The following is a 22,018-nucleotide window of genomic DNA, read 5'->3' on the forward strand; positions in this document are numbered from 1 at the left end:
CTTGTCAAAATAATGAATTATTTTAAAATCTGAATTGAATACATCCCTTAGTTTAATCTTTTTCATTTAAATTTTTGAAAGTTTCAAATTTCAATTTATTTAAATCATTCATAAAATTATATTTAAAATAAATAAAATTTTGAAACTTTTGTCTTATTATATTCGAGGATAGTAGTCATCTTAATAAAAATCTCAATAACATTTACAAAATTCAGGACTTTTTCTCTAGAAAAATATAACCGTATGGTATCTTCATTTCCTAGGACTACATTTTGGTCATCAAAATTCAAACAACCTGATTTATCGGGACACACGACACAAAAGAAATATACTACTATAATTTCCATATATCCTACACATATCATATCTCTCCGTTTAAATTCAAAAACACTCCTCTCGAGTTGAAATATGTAAACACCATTTCCCTTCTACCAGCTTTGAAACAACAGAGAAAAATATAAAATTAAAAAACATAGATTTGTATCTCTCTCTCTCTCACCCTCTCTCTCTCTCTCGATACTCGCCGGCACTCAATCCACCTCTATTTCAAACACTAATTATACACACACCGGTTTGTATCTATCCTCTCCCCTGCACCTACACACACAAAAACACACACATTCGTAGATTGCGATGTCGACGGAAGATGAAAAGTTGTTGAAAGAGGCGAAGAAATTGCCGTGGGAGGATCGATTGACGCATAAGAACTGGAAGGTTCGGAACGATGCGAATATCGACCTCGCCGCCGTTTGTGCTTCCATTTCCGATCCGAAGGATCCTCGGCTGCGTGAATTCGGTTAGGTTTTTGATTTTTCGTGTTTTCGATTTTTTCAATTTTGAGTTTCAGATCTGGTTGTTAGGGTTTGTGTTAATTGATGTGTGTTTTGTGACGAAATGTGTGTGTGTAATTGTGATTTGGTGTGAATTTTTTGTGATTAGGTCCGTTTTTTCGGAAGTCGGTGGCGGATGCTAATGCGCCGGTGCAGGAGAAGGCGTTGGATGCGTTGATTGTGTTTTTGAAAGTTGCCGATGCCGATGTCGGAAGGTAGAGTTTTAATTTAGGGTTTGGTGTGTTTAATTTTTGTTCAATTTTGGGGGATTTTTGATGTGTGGTGTGAATGTAGGTATGCAAAAGAAGTGTGTGATGCAATTGTGGCCAAGTGTTTGACGGGACGTCCCAAGACTGTGGAGAAGGCGCAGGCAATTTTTATGCTTTGGGTTGAGTTGGAGGCTGTTGATGCGTTTCTGGTATGCCGGTGTTTTTTTGTTTATGTATTCGATTTTTTTGTCACAATGTAGCTAAACGGTTAGGTTAACATGTTCTAAACACATGTTTGAGTTTGCATTGAGTTTGGTTGCTGAAATGTTGTAGCATGATCTTGCATATGTAATATGCCTGTCGGTGCATTTAACAATGTGATGCTAGCTGTCTAACTAAAGTAGGCCGGAACTTTGGAATTTTCTTAAGCAGACGATAGGCGATATTGCAGATCTCATTTATAAAGTTTTGATCATTCCAGGGTTATGCTACTTTTACTTGCAAAATTTTAAAGCTTCAGTCTTTTCTGTTGCATCATATGAATCACAAAATATTTTTAAAATGTTAGGCAGTGTCATTCTTAAATCTTTTCGTTAGTGTTCTTTTCTTTGATGCTTGGTTCTACTTTTCTGTACTAATTTACCACTTCATATGGTTTTTGAGCTTAATACCTATGCTGAAAATCAGGAAAGAACTTTCTTGAACAAATATGTGCAGCTTTTTATTTGTAAAACTTGTGCTGCATACTTTGGCAAGATTAAATAGATTAATTGTAATATGCTAATAACAGAGAATTACTTTTAAATTCTATATTTTTATCACTCATTAATTGCAGCCTGGAGACAAGGAAATGTGTACTTTTTGTAGGACTATGCATACAATATATGTCGTCAGGATAATAGTCCCCTTCCAATTAAATTTTGCGAAGTTTTTTGTATGTACACTTGCAAATTATTTTGGTACTGATGTTCCGGATGGTGCTCTTGTATTGACAGTTTGGTAAAAAAGCTCTCAATAAAATTATTTTAAGGTCTTAAGAAGAAACTATTACGCACACCAAAATAATAACGGCTAGTATCTTGCAGCCACTTTGCAGCAGGCTGCTTAAAATGTTGCGTTGTGTTGCTTTAAAATTGACAACAGTTGGACCACTTAACGCTCTGTCCTCTCTCTGAGAATCTTGACAAAATGAGTGAGTGGTGCGTGTTGTGGGTTATATTTCTCAATTCATGGATTTTTTTGCTGTCTGGCTTTCTAAGTAATTTTGTTTAAAACAAAATATCTGGAAATCACCTTAGCTCATCTCCAAGTATGGTATGGTTGCTAGAGAAATTTTGTTATGTAAGACGGAAATGAAAGTAACATGCTTGTTAGGTCCGAAACTTGCGGTCTCTTGTCAGTGCACATAAAACAAGAAAAAAATATTTTGAAAAAGATACAAAGCATTTTAAAGGACGGAATCCGTTGCATTCCGGAAGGTAAATGAAATTAAATTTTTTAGAGCAAGGCAGAGAACAGTTGACGTGCCATCTTTGCTAGTAATAGTGTTTATAACATGCATCTCAAAGTGATTCTTCAGTTGGTTTTGTTCCATATTGTGTTAAAATATGAGTACTATTTTTTTTCTTGCGCCTTTTCTGAAGAAATATATTTTTATTATACTGTAGGATGCTATGGAGAAAGCAATCAAAGCCAAAGTCGCAAAAGCAGTTGTACCTGCCATAGATGTCATGTTTCAAGCCCTAAGGTCTTAAATGTGTTCAAATATGTGTCTTTTCATAATATTTTTTCGTTCATAATTTGTTATGTAGCACTCCTAAATCTGCACATATTTGGTTTAAATTTTCTACAATTTTCAGTGAGTTTGGATCAAAGATTGTTCCTCCGAAAAGAATTTTGAAGATGCTGCCGGAACTCTTTGATCACCAAGATCAGAATGTCCGTGCTTCATCTAAAGGAGTTACACTTGAGCTTTGTCGTTGGATTGGAAAAGATCCAGTGAAATCAATTTTATTTGAGAAAATGCGTGATACAATGGTATGTAAATCATCCACCGGTATGCTTATCCTTGTAAACTCTTGTTTCTATCATTCTGGGAATATGACAATATTGTCTCTCTTTTTGCTTTTTAAAGAAAAAAGAGTTGGAGGCCGAGCTTGCCAATGTCACAGGGTCAGCCAGGCCATCTCGAAAAATAAGGTGATTGTTTGATTTGTATAAGCTTTTCCCCCACAAAGTTTGTATATTCCCTCTATTGTGTGAGGATTTGCTCCCAGCATAAAACTAAATAACATCCATCAATCCTTTTAGAAGTTTCAGTAAAATCCTTTTCTCAGGGGGGGGGCCTGTATTTTCTTTTATTGGATTTAAATTCCACGTACTAGGTGGATTACATAATGCCATGATGGTATAGTTACATGGAATAGTAATCTGAAATAATTGGTACAAGTATTTATCATTGGATACAACAAACTAATCTTACCCAGTATGTCTTACTCCGAAAGTATGTAAAGCAAAGGTTTTATAAAGTACTAGCAACTATGACTAGCTGAATATTAAGCCTTGTCCAGAATAATTTTTCTTCTACTCAATAAATTGACACGTCTGTTTAATATCATATCCAGATCTGAGCAAGACAAAGAGCCTGAACCAGAAGCTATGTCTGAGGTTGCAGGGTCTGGTCCAGCTGAAGAAGCAGCTGCAGATAGTATGTTATCTGCTAATAAAGTTCCCTGTATTAGTTTGCATATTAAGTTGATCTGTCCTTTGGTGCTAATTTATATATTTCTGTCAGCCCCTCAGGAGATAGATGAGTATGAACTTGTAGATCCTGTTGATATATTGACACCTTTAGAGAAGACTGGCTTCTGGGCTGGAGTCGTTAGTGCTCTTTCTTCCTCTGTGTTACCATAATCCAAAATGCCTTTTCTGCTGCTTACATTTTTCTTCTATGATTTTGTAGAAAGCTACCAAATGGTCAGAACGGAAAGAGGCTGTAGCAGAGTTATCGAAGCTTGCTTCAACAAAAAGGATAGCTCCTGGTGATTTTACTGAGATTTGTCGAACACTAAAAAAGGTATTATAGTCGGTGCTAATGAATTTTTCTTTGGATAGTATATGATCTTTGGCTAATCTGAATTTATTTTTTACTTGTTTATTACTTTGTCCATCTGCTGGAAACTTGGTATACTATGTTTCTTAGTGATATATATTTGAATATTTGGATATGATTGTATTTTTAATTGAGCACTGACACAAGAATTGTAGTTTGGCTAGTTTCCTATACTAACTCGTTGATATATTGCCGAGGAGCTTGGGGTTGATCATTGGCAGGAGTTCATTCCCACTGCCAGTAGGTTGAGAGCTTGATTCTCATTACCCCTGCCCTTGTAATTATATAGATATAGTTGTTGCTGTTCCTATATATGGCACAAAAGGACCCTCTGCATGTCATAAAGTGTTGAACTGTAGAGGGTTTAATACAATTGTTATTGTAACTGTGTTATGTCAGTATCTTGGTGAAACATAGCTTCTCCATTGTTAAAACATTCCACCAACATTTTTTTATTTGGCATTGTTAAGAAGTGGATATGAGAATATCCGAATTCTTCGACCTGCGGAGTATAATAGGCAATTAATTTTGCTTTTCAAAACACTGCGGCTGTGTTGAATTTTCTACCTGCATTCACATTAAATTGTGCTTTGCACCATTCAGATGTTACTTTATTTTCCAAAGTGGATGTTAAAGTTGAAATTGTTTCATACATTTTGAATAGTCATTCATTGCGCAGGCATCATCTGTTAGTTTGGCATGCTGTATTTTCTATCTTAATTAGTATGCACCTTATCTGGAGTAGAATGATTCCACTCATTTATATATATAGGTAACTGTTGCAGTAATAATACTTATCTGAAACATACTTGGCTGAGATATCAGGATGATTAGAGGGGTGGGATCTGGGGATACACTTAGTTTTGATGTCCCTGTTTTAATGTGCAGTGAGAGATTATAAGTTTGATGATAAACAAGATACAATTTCTCCAAGTATCTTCTATATTTTCTTGTTATTTTCAATTTTTAAGTTTATACTCGTCGAATTGATGCTTAAGTCTGTTAGTTTAGTTTGATTATTTGGTGGTTTGTAGCAAGCCCGTGTCATGTTTGTACTGTTGGCTGTTTCTGGATTCAGTCTGTATTATACTATCTTTTTGCAACTGTTTTCAACCCTTGTACTTGATATTTTTCCAATATACATGTTTCTAAAATCTCCTTCCTCTCTCCCCACAGCTTATTACAGATGTAAATATTGCTGTTGCAGTCGAAGCAATCCAAGCAATTGGCAACCTTGCCAGGGGATTGAGAACTAATTTTTCTGGAAATTCGCGATTCATGCTGCCAGTTCTACTTGTAAGTGTTGTAGTTATCAAGTTGTTTAAAACATCTTGTGAACATCTAGTAACATCTGGAATATGTGTCTGAATTTTTTTATTTTCTAAAAAAAAATAAAATAATTTTCATGCTTAATGGAATTGTCTTTGTTGTTTTTCAGCAAGTATTTTTTTTTCGAATTTTCACGTGAATGGAGTTTAAGCTTCTGCAATTGCTGAAGTGACTATGCAGATTTAAGCTTCATGTGTTGGTTCATTATAATCAACATATCGTAGTAATAGTGATATTCCTTTTCTACCAACATCCCCCTTGTCACTTCTTATATCAAATGATACTGGAATACCAGCCTGATGTAACACACACAGGAAGAAATATATTTCTGATTTTAAAATCTCTAAATGGAGATTTAGCTATTTGATACATCAAGGTAGTAGGGATTCATTAGTTGGGCGCACAGAATTATCATATAGAGTTGTAGAAGCATAATAATATAATTTGTTAAATAACTTGGTTTATAGAAAAACTTACTCAGTGAAGTATGTAGTTTGTGTAATATCTCGTATTTTTTTAATGTTAAGAATATGTTAAACGACTAAAGAGTAAGGACTAACCCTGAAGAATCACTCCAAATGACAATATAAGGTTTGGAGTTTGTATAACATAAAATGTGAGATAAGTCGTTGATATATAAATCACAGGTAACTTAAATCTTGTATCTTTATTCTTTTAAACTACTTTATATTTTCCTATTACAAGATTTGGTGTTGGTTTTCTCCATCTGCATTGTTATTCCACTATGGTGTTTACTGTATAGTGATCTTGCACCCATTAGGATTAAATTTATTGCAGTCACACTTTGTCAGATCTTGCATTATTTTAGTATCCTCTGTTTGCTTCTATTTTCTGTACAACATAAATAGAGTTTAGTATTGGTGTAATTTTTTTTGTATGACAAATTTTATCTTTATTAGGAAAAATTGAAAGAGAAAAAGCCTACTTTGACAGATGCTCTTACTCAAACTCTTCAAGCAATGTACAAATCTGGGTGCTTGAATCTTGCGGACATTGTTGAAGGTAGTTCTCCATACATATTTCTTTGTTTGTAATTAACAGTCTAAGAGCATCTCCAACGAGCTCTTCATATGGGCTCTTAAGTTTAAAAATAGAGAGTGAGGCGTAAATTAGAGGTCCAAGAGACTCTTAGAGGCTCTTTAAAAGTTGAAGAGCCTCTTCTCTCTCCTCAATTCTAAGAGCGACTATCTAGCTCTTAACTAATATTTTACAGTAAATCGACTTCAAGTTACTTTTAATAATATGAAATTGAATGAGTGGATATAAAGAGCATTGTTGGAGATAAAGTCACACTAAATTGCTAAAAGTTAATAATTTATATTATATTTAAGAGTGATTTAAGAGTCTTTGGAGATGCTCTAATGACCTGTTTCTTTCATTTTAATCAGCTTATTAGCTCTAGATATTTTAATATTTCATTAGTTATAAGAATGCTTTATTTTTTTCGAATGAACATATTAGAAAAGTTAGTGGTACTTAATGTAAAAAGTAATTGTTACTGCTGTATTACATCAATTTTCAAGGTGTGTTTAGTAGCTTTCGTGAGGCTGAGATGTTGAATGTTGAGTATTCAACACTTTTCTGTGAAGTTCTCTCTTTTTTTGGGTGTAGGACTGTATTGACCAACTGGTGCTTGAAAGGGCCAAACAGATAACTTGATGGCTTAAGAGAATTTAGAAGACAGTGATAAAATTGCTCATTTAATTTTATACATAATTTCCTGACATGTTTTATACTGTGTGATAATTTGTGCGATTGTTTAAACTGCTATATCGTATTTTAAATAGCACAAAAGTAGTCTTATACAACTATATATCTGATCGTATGTTGTATTACGGAGAGCATGAAAATAGTTTTGTACAACTTTATTCATTTATCAGTATTTGGCTAGTAGTATAATTTTAGCTTAATGGTGAAAGTGACTTGTACTTGTTTGATTCTATTTGTAAACTCTTCCGATGGTATTGTAATCATGCTGAGATACTTTCATCGCAGATATTAAAACTGCTGTTAAAAATAAAGTTCCGCTTGTACGCTCATTGACGTTAAACTGGTTAACATTTTGTATTGAGTCAAGCAACAAGGCTATTCTCCTCAAACTGCACAAAGAATATGTTCCAATATGTATGGAGGTAAGTTACTTTACATGCTGCACCCTTTAGTTTTTGGCAATATATGTATATAACTGGCCAGAGAGAGAACTGAGAAGAGTTGGCTCACTTTTTGTGCTCCTTTTGTTTGCCAAGGCATGTTTTTATCATTTTCTTTGTATATGTTGGGAAAGGAACCAATTTCTAAGGGCATCTGGGAGTTTTTAAAGTAATTTCTACCCGAAGCCAGTTGTCTTTGGCCGATCTAGAAAGCAGTGGGGCATCTTTGTTTTCTTGTTTATGTCTGTATTGGTGTGGGGGGGGGGGGGTTACATTTCCATATATGTTGAGTTCTTCTACCCTATTATTAAACTGCTCGCAGTCGAAAAATAAAGACAAGGTGCAGTCCTCCTTTTAATGTATAAAACTTGTTTAAAAATATTACTTCTGCTACACAAACTGTCTGACCAATTTTATTTATTTTTTGTCTTTGATATCCATGCAGTTACTTGACTGTTTTTCTTTGAGTAGTCGATCATGCAACTACTGCGATTAGGCTTATCTCATCTCAATTTACTTTTTCATTCAAAATCATGTTTGTCATAATCTTTATAATTTTTTTATTGGTAATGCAGTGTCTTAATGATGGGACACCTGATGTAAGGGATGCTGCCTTTTCAGCTTTGGCAGCATTGGCAAAGGTAATCGTTTATACTCTAGTTGCATTTTGAAATCTCTCTCTCTCTCTCTGTGTGTGTGTGTGTGTACGCGCGCGTGCGCATATGTTATATGTTTAATTTCTTTATTCATTTTTCTTGTAGTTGGTTGGCATGAGGCCTTTGGAGAATTCATTGGAAAAACTTGATGAAGTTCGAAAAAAGAAACTTTCTGAAATGATCGGGAGCTCTGGAGGTGGTCCACCTGCTGTTGCAGGTTCAGGTTGAAATAATTTGATCATAATCTATTATTGCTGTACATACTTTAAGTATTACCTTTCCTTTTAATACTCCTAATATATTGTCTATATTATCCAGCTGCAGTCAAATCATCAAGTGGAAGCATGCCTTGTTCTGAGGTAAATAGTCGTCACTTTATATTTTTTATTTACTTTTTTACTTGCTAGTCTTGAGAAAGACCGGTCACTTGGAAATTGCAGTAAATATGAAAGCATGTATATGTAATGATTTATGGTAAATATAGTAATTGATGTCCTTCAGTATTAACTTTTGCATAATAAGAAGAAATTGTTTGACCTGCTTGGCCTTTTTCTATTTAACTAGTCTACATATGAGAATTTATGTTCTTTTATTAGAAACTAGTTGGTGTAAATTTTGAAATATACATGAGAACAACTGCATTATCTTCTTCTGAAGAAGCATCTTTTACTGGAAAGAGAACACATCCTTTTGTTGATTATTCAGGATATTTAAGATTCTAGATTTGTTAGTAACTGTTTTCTGTCATTTAACAATGTCGCCCCTTCTTCCTTCAGATGTTTGCTTTTCTTTTTCGAATCAATAAACATTCTAGTCACCTACATTTTAGCGGCATGTGTATCGTGTCTCTAGATCTGACCATAAGAGGCTGCATTTGATTGTTGCTCTTGCAGTCTTCTGATGCATCATATGTTCGAAAGTCTGCAGCTAGCATGCTCAGTGGGAAAAGACCTGTTCAAGCAGCAGTGAGTTCTTTTTAACCTTCACAGCTATTACATATATTAGTATATGTTATTAACATATGTTATTAAAATGTTTAATATTTCCGTATAACGTTCTACCTATAGCATCTGAAGAAGTATGTTATTTTCATGCAGGCTGCTACCAAGAAAGCAGGATCTGTGAAATCTGGTGTGAGCAAGAAAGGAGATGGATTGGGACCCTCAAAAGCTCTGAAGCCCATTGAACCTGAAGATGTTGAGGTGAATAGTAACTTTTAGCCTCTAATCATATTTTATTCATTGTTTTTCTTGTTTCATGTCTGTATACTGTTTAAATTTGTTCGTTTATGATTTCTTATGCTGCAGCCAGCTGATATGGGTCTTGAAGAGATTGAAAGCAGGTTAGGCTCTCTCATACAAGCGGAAACAATTTCTTTGTTGAAAAGTGCAGTGTGGAAAGAAAGGCTTGAAGGTATGCCATTATTCTTTAAGTACCCGTAAAACATTGTTCAACTTCCATGGATTGAATATGATGTATCGCTCTTTCGGTATCAGTTCTTATTAGGTTGTTTTGGTATATGCTAGCTCTAATAAATAGGAAGCAGGTGGTGTGTGGAGTACATAATTTCAGCATATAAACTAGTTATTTTGTCTTTTTTGGCAATGCACCACTTGTATTGAGAGAATTCTCTTTATATGTACAGTATTGTATTCAACATGGGCATTCTCATCTCGTTGTCTTGTGATCCTGAAATGTTTAATTAAACTATCAATCTGTTGTTCAGACTTTGCAGTTGTGATCCAAATACTATGCACTCCTTTCAATCATTTTCATTTACTGTACCTGTGTTCAATGAAGTTGATGTATTATGTCAATCGTGTTGAATTTCAGTTTGATACATATCCAGTACATTGTATACTTGTATCTATAATTCATTTATTGTGTCTCCTCTATTGTCATTGCAGCAATTGTATCCCTTAAGGAACAAGTCGAAGCAATAGAGAACCTTGACAGCTCGGTGGAGATTTTGATACGTTTACTTTGTGCTGTTCCTGGTTGGAATGAGAAAAATGTTCAGGTATGCTTTACTAAATTTGTGACCTTTTAGCTTTATTTTGATATAACAAATTATGTAGTATGCCCTTCTTGTAAGTGCAGGTTCAGCAACAGGTTATTGAGGTCACCATACACATTGCTTCTACTGCAACAAAGTTTCCCAAAAAGTGTGTGGTGCTTTGTATTCAAGGTCAGTTTTTGAATCATCACTTTTTAATACTGTCCAAAGTATGTCAGGTTTAAATGGCCCTGCGTTTTTTTTTTCTTTCTGTTTGATATATGATATGGTGAACAGAGAGTTTTACAGTATTATTAACCGATGTTTTTTTACCCCTTTTTACTTTAGAAAAATGTGAAAATGATTGGTTTTAGTTTTGTATTGAATACTATTTGGAGATCTGTAATTAAGTGGCGTTGCTCGCAGGTGTCAGTGAAAGGGTTGCTGATATCAAGACTCGTGCGCATGCCATGAGGTGCCTAACGACTTTTTGTGAATCAGTGGGGCCAGGATTTATTTTTGAACGAGTAAGTATAGTTGTGCGTATAATATTTGACAATTGGTGTCTGGTTCCTTAGAAGTCTGATTCATTAGGCAGCTTTGTCCTGCAAGTTTCTTCTCCATGTTGTTTCTCAAGGTTTGTGTTTTTCCTGATTAGATGTACAAAATAATGAAAGAGCACAAGAATCCCAAAGTTCTCAGTGAGGGACTTCTCTGGATGGTTACAGCAGTTGAAGATTTTGGTGTTTCACTTCTAAAATTGAAGGTAATTCACTTCATTGATATTGCAGCACTTGGATGCGGACAGTTTTTTTTGATTTCCCCTAATACTTTTTGCATTGTATAGGATTTGATTGATTTCTGCAAGGATATTGGCCTGCAATCCAGTGCCCCTGCTACAAGAAATGCCAGTATTAAAGTTATTGGTGCTTTACATAAGTTCGTTGGTCCAGGTAACGTCTTAATCTTATTTATGTTCACTGTCTAGAGATAATTGTTGGGGATAAATGTTATCGCTTTTGCAGATATCAAAGGGTTTCTGTCTGATGTAAAACCAGCTCTTTTAAGTACACTTGATGCCGAGTATGAGAAAAACCCATTTGAGGTAGAGTTCAGCACCCAGTATTTCTTTAGTATTTCTTTGTACTTGTCTCCTGTTAGTGTATTAAATTTTAAATAATATAATCTGCAGGGAGCAGCTGCAGCTCCCAAAAAAACTGTTAAGGTCGCAGATTCTGCAACATCTGCTTCTGGCGGTGGGCTAGATAGCCTTCCTCGCGAGGATATTAGTGGAAAGATCACTCCTGCTCTGCTCAAAGGATTAGAAAGTTCAGACTGGAAGGTCTTTGATTTTTTCCATATTTTAGCAATAAAGTGAATTTCATCTCAAACTTTTACATTTACAACGATTGTCTTGAGTCTTGAAATTTCCTTAATATGTTCTTTAGATTCGTATGGAATCTATCGAAGCTGTAAATAAAATACTGGAGGAGGCCAATAAGCGCATTCAACCAACTGGTACAGGTATGAACCTAATTTGCAAACTGGCAGAATTATATCTTGTATATGGTTATATATCTCTAAGATTTTTAAGGTTTTGATCATTGTGTTCCCTACTGTTTCCAGTGGAGTTATTTGGGGCTCTAAGAGGCCGATTGTATGACAGCAACAAAAACTTAATCATGGCTACATTGTCTACAATTGGTAGCATTGCATCTGCAATGGGATCCGCTGTGGAGAAGGCAAGCAAGGTAGGTGTTGACTTGTTGCTTGGACCCTCTCTCCTAACGTCTATTTATCTGCTTTTTGTCCAGTTTATTTTAATATATGTTCTTCACCTGTCTTGGTTTACCACATAGTACTTGCAATTATTTCTCTGGCAGGGAATTCTCTCAGATATTTTGAAATGCCTTGGTGACAATAAAAAGCACATGCGAGAGTGTACTTTGACTACTTTGGACTTGTGGCTTGCTGCTGTTCATCTTGACAAAATGGTTGGTATTTGCTCATTTTGTATATTGGTTCAGAGTTGTGGTATATTGTTTTTTATTGTTCCATTTCATATTAGTTTGGCTGAGAGATGTGGATCTTGTATTGGTACCATGACAGTCCTGCTTCCTTTGTAGGTGCCTTACTTTGCTGCTGCATTAATGGATGCTAAGATTGGTGCTGAAGGGCGTAGAGATCTTTTTGAATGGTTATCCAGACAACTTGCTGGATTGAAAGACTTCAACGATGCTATACATCTGTTGAAACCAGTTGCCACAGCGATGACAGTTAGTTTTTTCTTCATATCAAATGTATTGAAGTTTAGGTGTTATCTTCCACTTAGTGTTAACTGATGTTTGCATTTTGGTATGTGTATAGGATAAATCAGCTGATGTCCGTAAAGCTGCAGAAGTATGCTTTGGTGAAATACTGAAAGTCTGCGGGCACGAGATGGTATGAAAGGAATAAAAAAAATTGTCTCTGATTTTCTGTATGTCTGTATTTAGTCTAGAATCCCTTAGTTTTCGTTGTATATTATGTAGGTGACTAAGAATGTAAGAGATATACAAGGACCTGCTTTAGCTATTGTTCTTGATAGATTAAAGCCATATGGTGCTTCTCGAGGTATATCATTGTTGCTAATTTTGATATTAATTATCCATGTATTGAGCTTATTTATTTCCAAATTTATTTTGTCTTAGAAACCATGTCAACTGCGCCATCTTCCAAAACTGGCTTAAAGATTGGAAAAACCAATGGTGCTGTGTCAAAGCATGGCAGAGCTGTAGCTCCGGTACGTTATAGTCGTTTGAGGTGCTTATGATTTGAATTACTTTTTTGTGGAGACTAACTACTGCGTTTTTGTGATTTGTGTCGAAAGAGAGGGGTCTTGGCAAAGGGTGCGAGGCCTGAAATCATCATGTCCGTTGAAGATATAAACATGCACTCACAGGCTCTATTAAATATCAAGGACTCCAATAAGGTATTTCTGGACAGAGGTTATAATTCTAGAAGATTGTGGATTCCGTATGCTAGTATAGCTATCATTCGGAATGATGAATGTGCAGGATGAGAGGGAGAGACTAATTGTGCGCAGGTTCAAATTTGAAGAACCACGCTTAGAGCAAATTCAAGATCTTGAGGTTTATTTCTACTGGTGTTCACACAAACAGTTTAATACACTATTATTATATTTCAATTCGATAACTATGAAAGTCTTCTTGAATCAGAGTGATCTTATGAAGTACTTTAGGGATGATTTGCACAGAAGGCTTTTAAGCACCGATTTTAAAAAGCAAGTTGATGGTATTGATATGCTGCAAAAGGTGCTGTAACTATGTTCTACTGATTTATTTTCTTCTATTTTTCAATATATTATTCAACTATCTGTATTAGTTAGCACAGATTCCCTAAAATTATTGTTTACTTTTCGGCTACAGGCACTTCCATCTATGAGCAGAGATATCACAGAAGTTCTGGATATTCTTTTGAGGTGGTTTGTTCTGCGGCTATGTGAATCCAACACGTCATGCATATTAAAGGTACTCTGATGTAATTAACTCTTTCTTAGTTATACAGATTTTGTTTAGTAACTTGGAATGGTGGTTAATTCCTTTTAATCTCAATTATATTTCAAATTTTTTTAATTGATATTGTAAACAGGTTTTGGATTTTCTTCCTGAACTCTTTTCCGCGCTGAGAAATGAAGGTTACATCATGACAGAGTCAGAAGCTGCAATATTTCTTCCGTGCTTGTTTGAGAAGGTTCAAATCCTATGTTGGTCAATGTTAATATTTATTTGATAACCAAATATAGGTCGTAAATGTTGATATGTTCTAGACTTCTTATCAAGGGAAATCTATGACTCGATATGGACTATGGATGAATGATGTTGTATTGCAACTTTCACTTTCCTATGATAAATATTTTTACTATAAATTCTAATTTCCTTTTGTTTTGTCCACATTCTTACATTGTGTATTACTTGCTTATACCTGATAAGATGCGCCAAAAAATTGAGAAGTGTTCTTACTCCCTTTTAAAAAGTGTTGTTTTTGCTGTGCAGTCTGGACACAACATCGAAAAAGTACGAGAAAAGATGCGAGAACTAACTAAACTAATAATCCATACATATTCTGCGGCAAAAACTTTCCCTTATGTATTGGAGGCTTTACGTTCTAGAAATAACAGAACGCGGATAGAGTGTGTGGATCTTGTTGCATATTTACTTGACAATCATGGGTCTGAGGTAAGTTGCAATAATTTTTTGGATTTAAAGTTTAATTTTGTTTTGTATATGAATTTAATCATTATTAGTACTTATCATTATACAGGATGCCTGAATTGTGGATATACATATTTTTTTACAGATCAGTGGACAATTGAAGTCATTGCAAATTGTTGCGAGCCTAACTGCGGAACGAGATGGTGAACTTAGGAAGGCTGCTCTTAATACTCTTGCTACTGGTTTTAAAATTCTTGGTGACGACATATGGAAATATGTTGGGAAGCTAACAGAAGCGCAGAAAAGCATGATAGATGATCGATTTAAGTGGAAGGTCAGTATTTATTTGTTATCTTTATGTCTAACCTGTTCAACGATTTCTTAAACGTCCAAATTCGCAGACTCGAGAGATGGAGAAAAGGAAAGAGGGGAAGCCTGGGGAAGCTAGGGCTGCTTTGAGGCGTTCTGTCAGAGAGAATGGGTGCGTATTCTGTTACCTTGCCACTAGAATTCTACCTTTTTCTGTATCTTTATCTGGAAATTTTTTATGAGTTTCAGCGTTTTGGTTTTGACATTGCGGGGTACTGTTTGCTTAAAAGTTGGTTGAATTGGCGGCAATGTCGACAGAAATTTAGCAGGATTTTATTGCATTATTTCCTTCTCACATGCATTGACTATTGTTTTTGTTATTGACAAAGTCATCTTGCTCTGGATTCTTCTGAAGTAGTTCTCAGACTGATGATGAAATTTAAGAGAACCACCTGCCCTACAATAATTTGTAATTGCAATTATTTCAAGAGTTAATAATTAGTAGTTGCTTCATATGGCCTGAAATGGGTTTTTTATTAGAGAAATAATGTGTAGAAGTTAATGAAAAAACACATTGTATACCTATGTGTTACGAATCTTAGGTGGAGTGGCTAATTGTTTTTCGAAGGGTCAAAGTAACATGGGGTATTTGATGTCAAAAGTATCAGAATATCTATGATTTTTGTTTTTGATACAGTGAATGCCATGATTCGAGTTTCTTTCATTCCTTATCTATTTTGAACTTTACAATAACTCTCTTCACATGGTTGTGCATATTTGTTTCATGATACCCAGGTCGGAAGCAGCAGAGCAAAGTGGTGAAATTTTACGATCTATGTCTGGCCCGATAGTTAGTAGGTAAGGATGTTTGTATATCCTTTTGTTTTTCTTCATGTTTCATAAATTTAGACTTGAAATTCTTGTTATTTCTCTTTGGAGTTCATTTTTTATCCTCTAATTGTAATAACTAATATTGTTTAGAGAGAATTATGATCATCCTGATCTTTATATGGAGAGGCATTCAATGCCGAGAACACATGCTAGTCCTATTGGTCCCACAGACTGGAATGAAGCTTTGGATATAATCGTTTATGGTTCACCTGAGCAGGTTTGCTTCTAGTTTCTTTGCTGTCAGTTACGTTTTGTTCTGACCAGCAACTGGGCAAGTTTGATAATGAAGCGTCTCATTATGCACTGTGTAATTGTCTAATAAAAACTACGTGGGACATAGTACAATTTTACATCAACTGAATATCAAAGTGGGCAATGTTAATGGTGGTTTTGACGAGTTTGAGAAAATTAAAGAAATTTGAACCAGACATTGTAAAGCAGAAATTATTCCCTTTTCTAGTCAATTTGGCTTTCTGTTTGCATATGAGAATTCTGCAAATTAATATGAGGGTGATTGTTACCGTTTCTTCTTAAAACTTGGGACTTATTCGCAAAATATAGCATTAACTTTGGTACATTTCTATAGTTACAAACAAGTACTCGTTTAAAAAAAGAGGGGGAGCCCACAACCCTGTTTGTTGGTTCCTGCTATTGTATTTCTTATAAATTTAGATGAAGATGGTGTAGTATTGTTACTGTACATGACACTTGGCATAATTTTTTAGGCCGGTGCGTACATAGCGTAGCACACCAACACCTCCTTTCAAATTTGTATCTTTGCTGGGGGCATAATAAGTTTGGTGGATGCATTATAACATCTTTCTCTATCTATATAAGTGATGGAATTAATTATTTGCTGGGTTATTATTTTGTCTTATGGTGCAGTCTGTTGAAGGAATGAAAGTTGTCTGCCATGAGCTGGCCCAAACTATGAGTGACCCTGATGGTAGTGCAATGGATGATGTTTTGAAAGATGCAGATAAGCTTGTTTCATGTTTAGCAACTAAGGTATCAACTGCACTAACTTTGACACAGTTCATGCATAGCTAGCTCCTTTGTTTCTGCAGAACTCTAAAGAATTATTATCATGATTGTCTTATTATTGGCAGGTAGCCAAGACTTTTGACTTTAGTTTGATGGGTGCCTCTTCAAGGTCATGTAAATATGTCCTCAACACATTAATGCAGGCAAGTTGCTATTATATGTTTTAACTAATAATATAGTCAACTGGACACTTGCAGTATTTCTGCAGTTCCTTATCATCATCTTATCAGCTGTAACTCACTTTTATGTTGATGACACATCTCATGGTCCACATTCTTACTGTCATTTTTTTTGTTGCCGTTGCAGACATTTCAAAACAAAAGGCTTGCCCACGCGGTTAAAGAGAGTACTCTTGATAGTCTCATTACTGAGCTTTTGCTTTGGCTTTTAGATGAAAGGGTTCCGCGGATGGATGATGGTAGTCAACTATTGAAGGCCTTAAATGTGCTGATGCTTAAAATATTGGTAGGTTCTATTTTAGTTTGGAATTCATTTCACATTATATATTTCACTTCTTTTATCAACTGGGGTTTATCTGTGCAGGATAATGCAGAACGAACATCTTCCTTTGTTGTACTTATCAATTTATTACGGCCTCTGGATCCTGCTAGGTGGCCTTCTCCACCATCGAATGAGTCTTTTGCCATGAGGAATCAGAAGTTCTCAGACTTGGTTGTCAAATGTTTGATTAAACTTACCAAGGTCATTTTTCTTGCAGACCCTCTTATTTTTCTTTCGACCATTTTGATCCTAAGTTCTTCCTATCTTTATAATTTGCAAAATGCTAAATCTTAGCGTGTACCCAATAATGCTGGGCACACTCTAATATTTTGTCTTTCTAAAGTAGTACAAAAGGAAGACTTTTTAACCCAAATATCTTCTTTGGCGCCGTTTTATGATGAAGTCTACAATTTTAGTTTCTAGGTGCATCAGTACTGGATTGTAATAGAGCCATTTGCAATTGTCACAATAAATATATCTGTACAAATTTTTAAGGTTACACTTTGTGGACTATGAAATCTGTACCTCTGATGCCACATTTGTTACTGCAAATTATTGGTATTTTTGTTAGTGCACATAGGAACTGGTGTAGTGCTATATACGACGTGGAAGTCCCAATTGCACATTTGATAACATGGTTCTTGTTACGGAGTGCCATTTCAGCAAATTATTATATTGTTTTTGGAAAGACGCAGAATCAAGGTTTAAGGAGCCCGCACTTTAAAAATATTGCTATTGTCTAACAGATGTGCTCTACGAAATGCAGGTTCTTCAGAGCACCATATATGAAGTTGACCTAGATCGGATCCTTCAAAGCATTCATGTATACCTGCAAGAGCTTGGAATGGAAGAGATTAGAAAGAGGTATGATTAAAGCTATATAAGCAAATGTAAGAAGTTTTATATAAAGTTAGTGGCTACGCTGGTATTGTTCTGACCCTTCAATGTTTAGCCTTAATTATTACCCCTTCAAGTGTAAGATGGTGTACACATGAACCCTTAAACAAAGAAATTGTATATTTTTTGCCCATTAACTACAGGTTGTGTACACTTCAACCCTTTTGTTGGATTTTTTTCCCAATATTACCCTTAAGTGTTGCATATTTTTGCCCCTTAACTACGAGTTTTGTACACTTTAATCATTTTTTATATAATTATTTTGATTCTTCCAATAAATGTTTTTAAATTTACTTAATATATAGAAATCATGTAAAATTATTTATCATATTAATTAATTTATACAATGAAATTAGTTTAAATAATTTGATAAATAAAAATGACAATAAAATGATTGAGGAACAATGTTACCCTTGAAGTATATGATTGCGGACATAATGATCCTTAAGGGCAATATTGGAAGAAAATTTAACCAAAGGGTTAAATTAAACAAATCTCATAGTTGAAGGGTTAAAATGTACGACTTTTTTGTTGAGGGGTTTATGTGAACATGTCATACTTTAAGGGTCATGTTATAATTAAGCCCAATGTTTAACATGATGTCACTGCAATGAGTTTGGTTATTAAGTCTGCTATCCTGATAAATTGTCTATTTGATTCGTAAATTAGATCTTATTAGTGTAGCTTTTCAGCACTATTGTTTCACGATTTATTCTGTGAACTCAAGCTGCAGTTAGTCTAAGTCACCAGGCGTTAATTGTTGACTTGCCCACTACATCATTTCCCATCTCGAGAAGTTTTTACTACTTGGCACTGTTTAGGATATTATTTGTTTTTCTGTCATAAGTCATAACAGAGCAATCAAGCTCCATCAAAGACAATTGGGAGGAAATAATATGTTTTTTGTCATGACAGTGTATACACCAAACTAAAGCTTAATGTTTGTGTAGGTTACTAGGTTTAGTAAATACTGCAAGTAACCTAGTAGCTGGTCCCCATCAATTGTGAATATGCGAGCGCAGATGTACAAAAAGTCTGAAAGACAAAATATGTTCGTGATTATTCATATCTGTTTGGCGTCTTCCACATTTTGTTTAATTTAGGCATATAAGATTGGTGGTTCTGCATGGACTTCTCTATTGACTCCTTTGCATATGTTTGTTCACCTCCAGACAGGCAGGGGGCAGCCTACCACTCCCTTATGCAGCATTTAATAGGTTAGCTGGGTTGGGTGGATCGTGCAATAAGCCTCTCCCATCCCCAGTATGCAGCTAGCTTAGATAGTCACAGGTAGTTAGCTGGCTTAGTAGCACGGATTCTATGACTCTTGGACATACAGGCTAAATAAGATGTCTTTTCTTTTTCTTTTAAAGCCCTGTGAAGGTCACAGGGGAAACCGGTGTTGCATAGGAATTGATGTGATGCTGGAAGCACTAGTAGTAAGTAGAAAAAAAAAGTAGCCCCAAGCCTTATCCATAAGCTCAAGATAGCCAAGATATCATTAATGCTGTACCTTTCTTAGAATGCTTACTTTAAAGTGTAAACTAGTCTTGGTCAGGATTTTCCGAACTTCGAGTTTTGTGTTGCACTTCAAGCAATGGCTTAAATCTGAAGTTTTATTATTCTTTTTGAACTTGAAATTAGAAATATTTTCTTTGGTTAATGCAAACTTCGGTTTTGTACTGACTATATGTTTTCTTGGTTGCTCTTTATTATCGAATATATAGAGCTGGAGCTGATGATAAACCACTGCGCATGGTCAAAACTGTTCTACATGAGCTTGTTAAGCTTCGTGGGACTGCTATTAAAGGTCATCTTTCAATGGTACCTATCGATATGGAACCACAACCAATTATCCTTGCCTACATCGACCTTAATCTTCAGGTGTTGTGAGATATAAAGATTATGAAAAATGTGGCTGGTTTGAAGTTTTTTTTGGACATACGTTCTCATATTGTTTTATGACAGACCTTGGCAGCTGCAAGAATGTTGACTCCATCAGGGCCTGTTGGTCAGAGTAATTGGGGTGATTCAGCAGCAAACAATTCCTCACAGGCCACACATTCTGCAGACTCCCAGTTGAAGGTACTGTTTGCTTATATGTCGTTTCTTAGAGCTCATCATTTTTTTACCTATCTAAATTTTCTTGATTATAATGATTATAAAGCAAGAGTTGGCTGCAATCTTTAAAAAAATTGGGGAGAAGCAAACATGCACCATTGGTCTGTACGAGTTATACAGGATCACCCAGTTATATCCGAAGGCAAGTGCATAATGCATATATACATGGAAAATTATCTGCTTCCATCTTATATTCTTCCTTACATTTATGACCTTCATTTTTTTTGTCATGTTTGTAACAATATTATCTGAACACAATTCAGGTGGATATATTTTCTCAACTACAAAATGCTAGTGAGGCATTTCGTACTTATATTAGAGACGGTTTATCTCAGGTATGCTCCGATGTCTTTTTCAATAATATATTTTTGTATGTTCAAGGAGATGGTGCATTGACCAGTTCCTCGCCTCCATTCTTGCAGATGGAGAAGAATGCAGCAGCTGGCAGAACACCTTCAAGTGTACCCTTAGCCACTCCCCCACCATCTTCTTTGAACCTTTCCTCCCCAAAATTCGCACCACTATCACCTGTTCATACAAATACACTGAATGATTCAAAATCTGTGAATTCTAAAGTAGAACCTACAAGCTTTAGTTTACCTCCATCATATGCAGAAGATGACAAAGCTTATAATACTATGATGTCTAGAGGTCCAATATCTGATCATCCAGAATCAAGACATCAGTCTGGTGAACAAAATGAAAGATTCCCGCCCGGAGGTTTACTTCTGCTAAATTTTAATTTACATTTTCAAATATCTCATATCTCAATTCCCTTTGCAGATAAATTAACCATAAGATGTAATTCTATATATTGCAGTTACTGGCGGAACATTAAATGCAATTAGAGAAAGGATGAAGAGTATTCAGGCAGCTGCTGGAAATCCAGAATCAGTAAACAGACCACTCATGAACTTGAATGGCAATGTAGACCCGAGCCAATTTTCTCAATCTACGGACCGAGCTAATTCTGAGAATCCTGCAGTAGGTGTGCTTCCTATGGATGAGAAGGCATTATCTGGGCTACAAGCACGGATGGAAAGGCTTAAAAGCGGGTCGATCGAACCAATGTAGGCTCAAAATTGGCCATTTTGAGCATTGGGGAATTGATTGTTCCCTAAGATGCCAGTGCCACAAATGAGGAAGCCCGGCAGATGTAATTATGCCGCGGAGCACGGTATAGATGATTCAAATTATTAGTGCAATGATCGTTTGCATAGAAGTTTGTATCATAATCTTAATTTTGTAGAAGCGATGTCATGAAGCAATATTGTCTGTTGTGTAGTGTATTTAGTGTTGAGCAGCTGGTAAGTGTATATTATTATATGTTGATGATTTTTTATATTGACCATACTAGTTACGAGATTATAAATGGTTTTTTGAAGTTATCCTTGAATTTGTCAGCAGTTCACCGTTGCACCAAGAGACGCATACAAGTAAGATGACATTATTATAATGATAATATGAGTTGTCTTTCACTAGTATATTTTTTAAGCAAGCTCAAGTTGGACTATAGAATCATTATCTTTCAGAATAATACAAAGCAGGAAAGGGCTATGAAGTATGACCTAAGGGGTAGATCCTGAGCTGGTTGTGTGGGGGCCGTATGGTCATAGAGGGTCGGTAGCAAGCAACTAGGGACGGCACTAGATGACATTTAGCCATCCTGTTATGTTTAGAGTTTTCGAGCCCGTATACTGAACTGCAGTTGCCAGTTAGTGAATTGACATCTGTGGAA

General features: G+C 35.4%; 1 protein-coding gene across 1 annotated transcript; it reads left to right on the plus strand.

The window, feature by feature from the left end:
* The first annotated feature begins 368 nt into the window (after nt 1-368).
* LOC141672549 (protein MOR1) lies at nt 369-21,668 on the plus strand. The gene is made up of 53 exons (XM_074479170.1): nt 369-796; nt 940-1,045; nt 1,125-1,248; nt 2,707-2,786; nt 2,899-3,076; nt 3,174-3,238; nt 3,664-3,746; nt 3,834-3,919; nt 4,002-4,115; nt 5,328-5,447; nt 6,401-6,503; nt 7,497-7,633; nt 8,227-8,292; nt 8,413-8,530; nt 8,626-8,666; nt 9,201-9,272; nt 9,405-9,509; nt 9,615-9,720; nt 10,215-10,327; nt 10,408-10,495; nt 10,730-10,830; nt 10,962-11,069; nt 11,151-11,256; nt 11,329-11,408; nt 11,496-11,645; nt 11,752-11,827; nt 11,930-12,054; nt 12,187-12,297; nt 12,430-12,579; nt 12,671-12,745; nt 12,835-12,916; nt 12,994-13,085; nt 13,173-13,274; nt 13,360-13,434; nt 13,522-13,617; nt 13,732-13,833; nt 13,955-14,056; nt 14,359-14,541; nt 14,663-14,851; nt 14,919-14,998; nt 15,622-15,684; nt 15,808-15,934; nt 16,603-16,725; nt 16,827-16,904; nt 17,068-17,226; nt 17,305-17,463; nt 18,029-18,126; nt 19,887-20,043; nt 20,128-20,244; nt 20,327-20,422; nt 20,544-20,615; nt 20,703-21,000; nt 21,101-21,668. The coding sequence occupies exons 1-53, from the start codon at nt 634-636 to the stop codon at nt 21,352-21,354; spliced, it is 6,054 nt and encodes a 2,017-aa protein (XP_074335271.1). The 5' UTR covers nt 369-633; the 3' UTR covers nt 21,355-21,668.
* Nucleotides 21,669-22,018: the final 350 nt, after the last annotated feature.

This window comes from Apium graveolens, chromosome 7 (assembly GCF_009905375.1).
Source record: "Apium graveolens cultivar Ventura chromosome 7, ASM990537v1, whole genome shotgun sequence".
NCBI lineage: Eukaryota > Viridiplantae > Streptophyta > Magnoliopsida > Apiales > Apiaceae > Apium > Apium graveolens.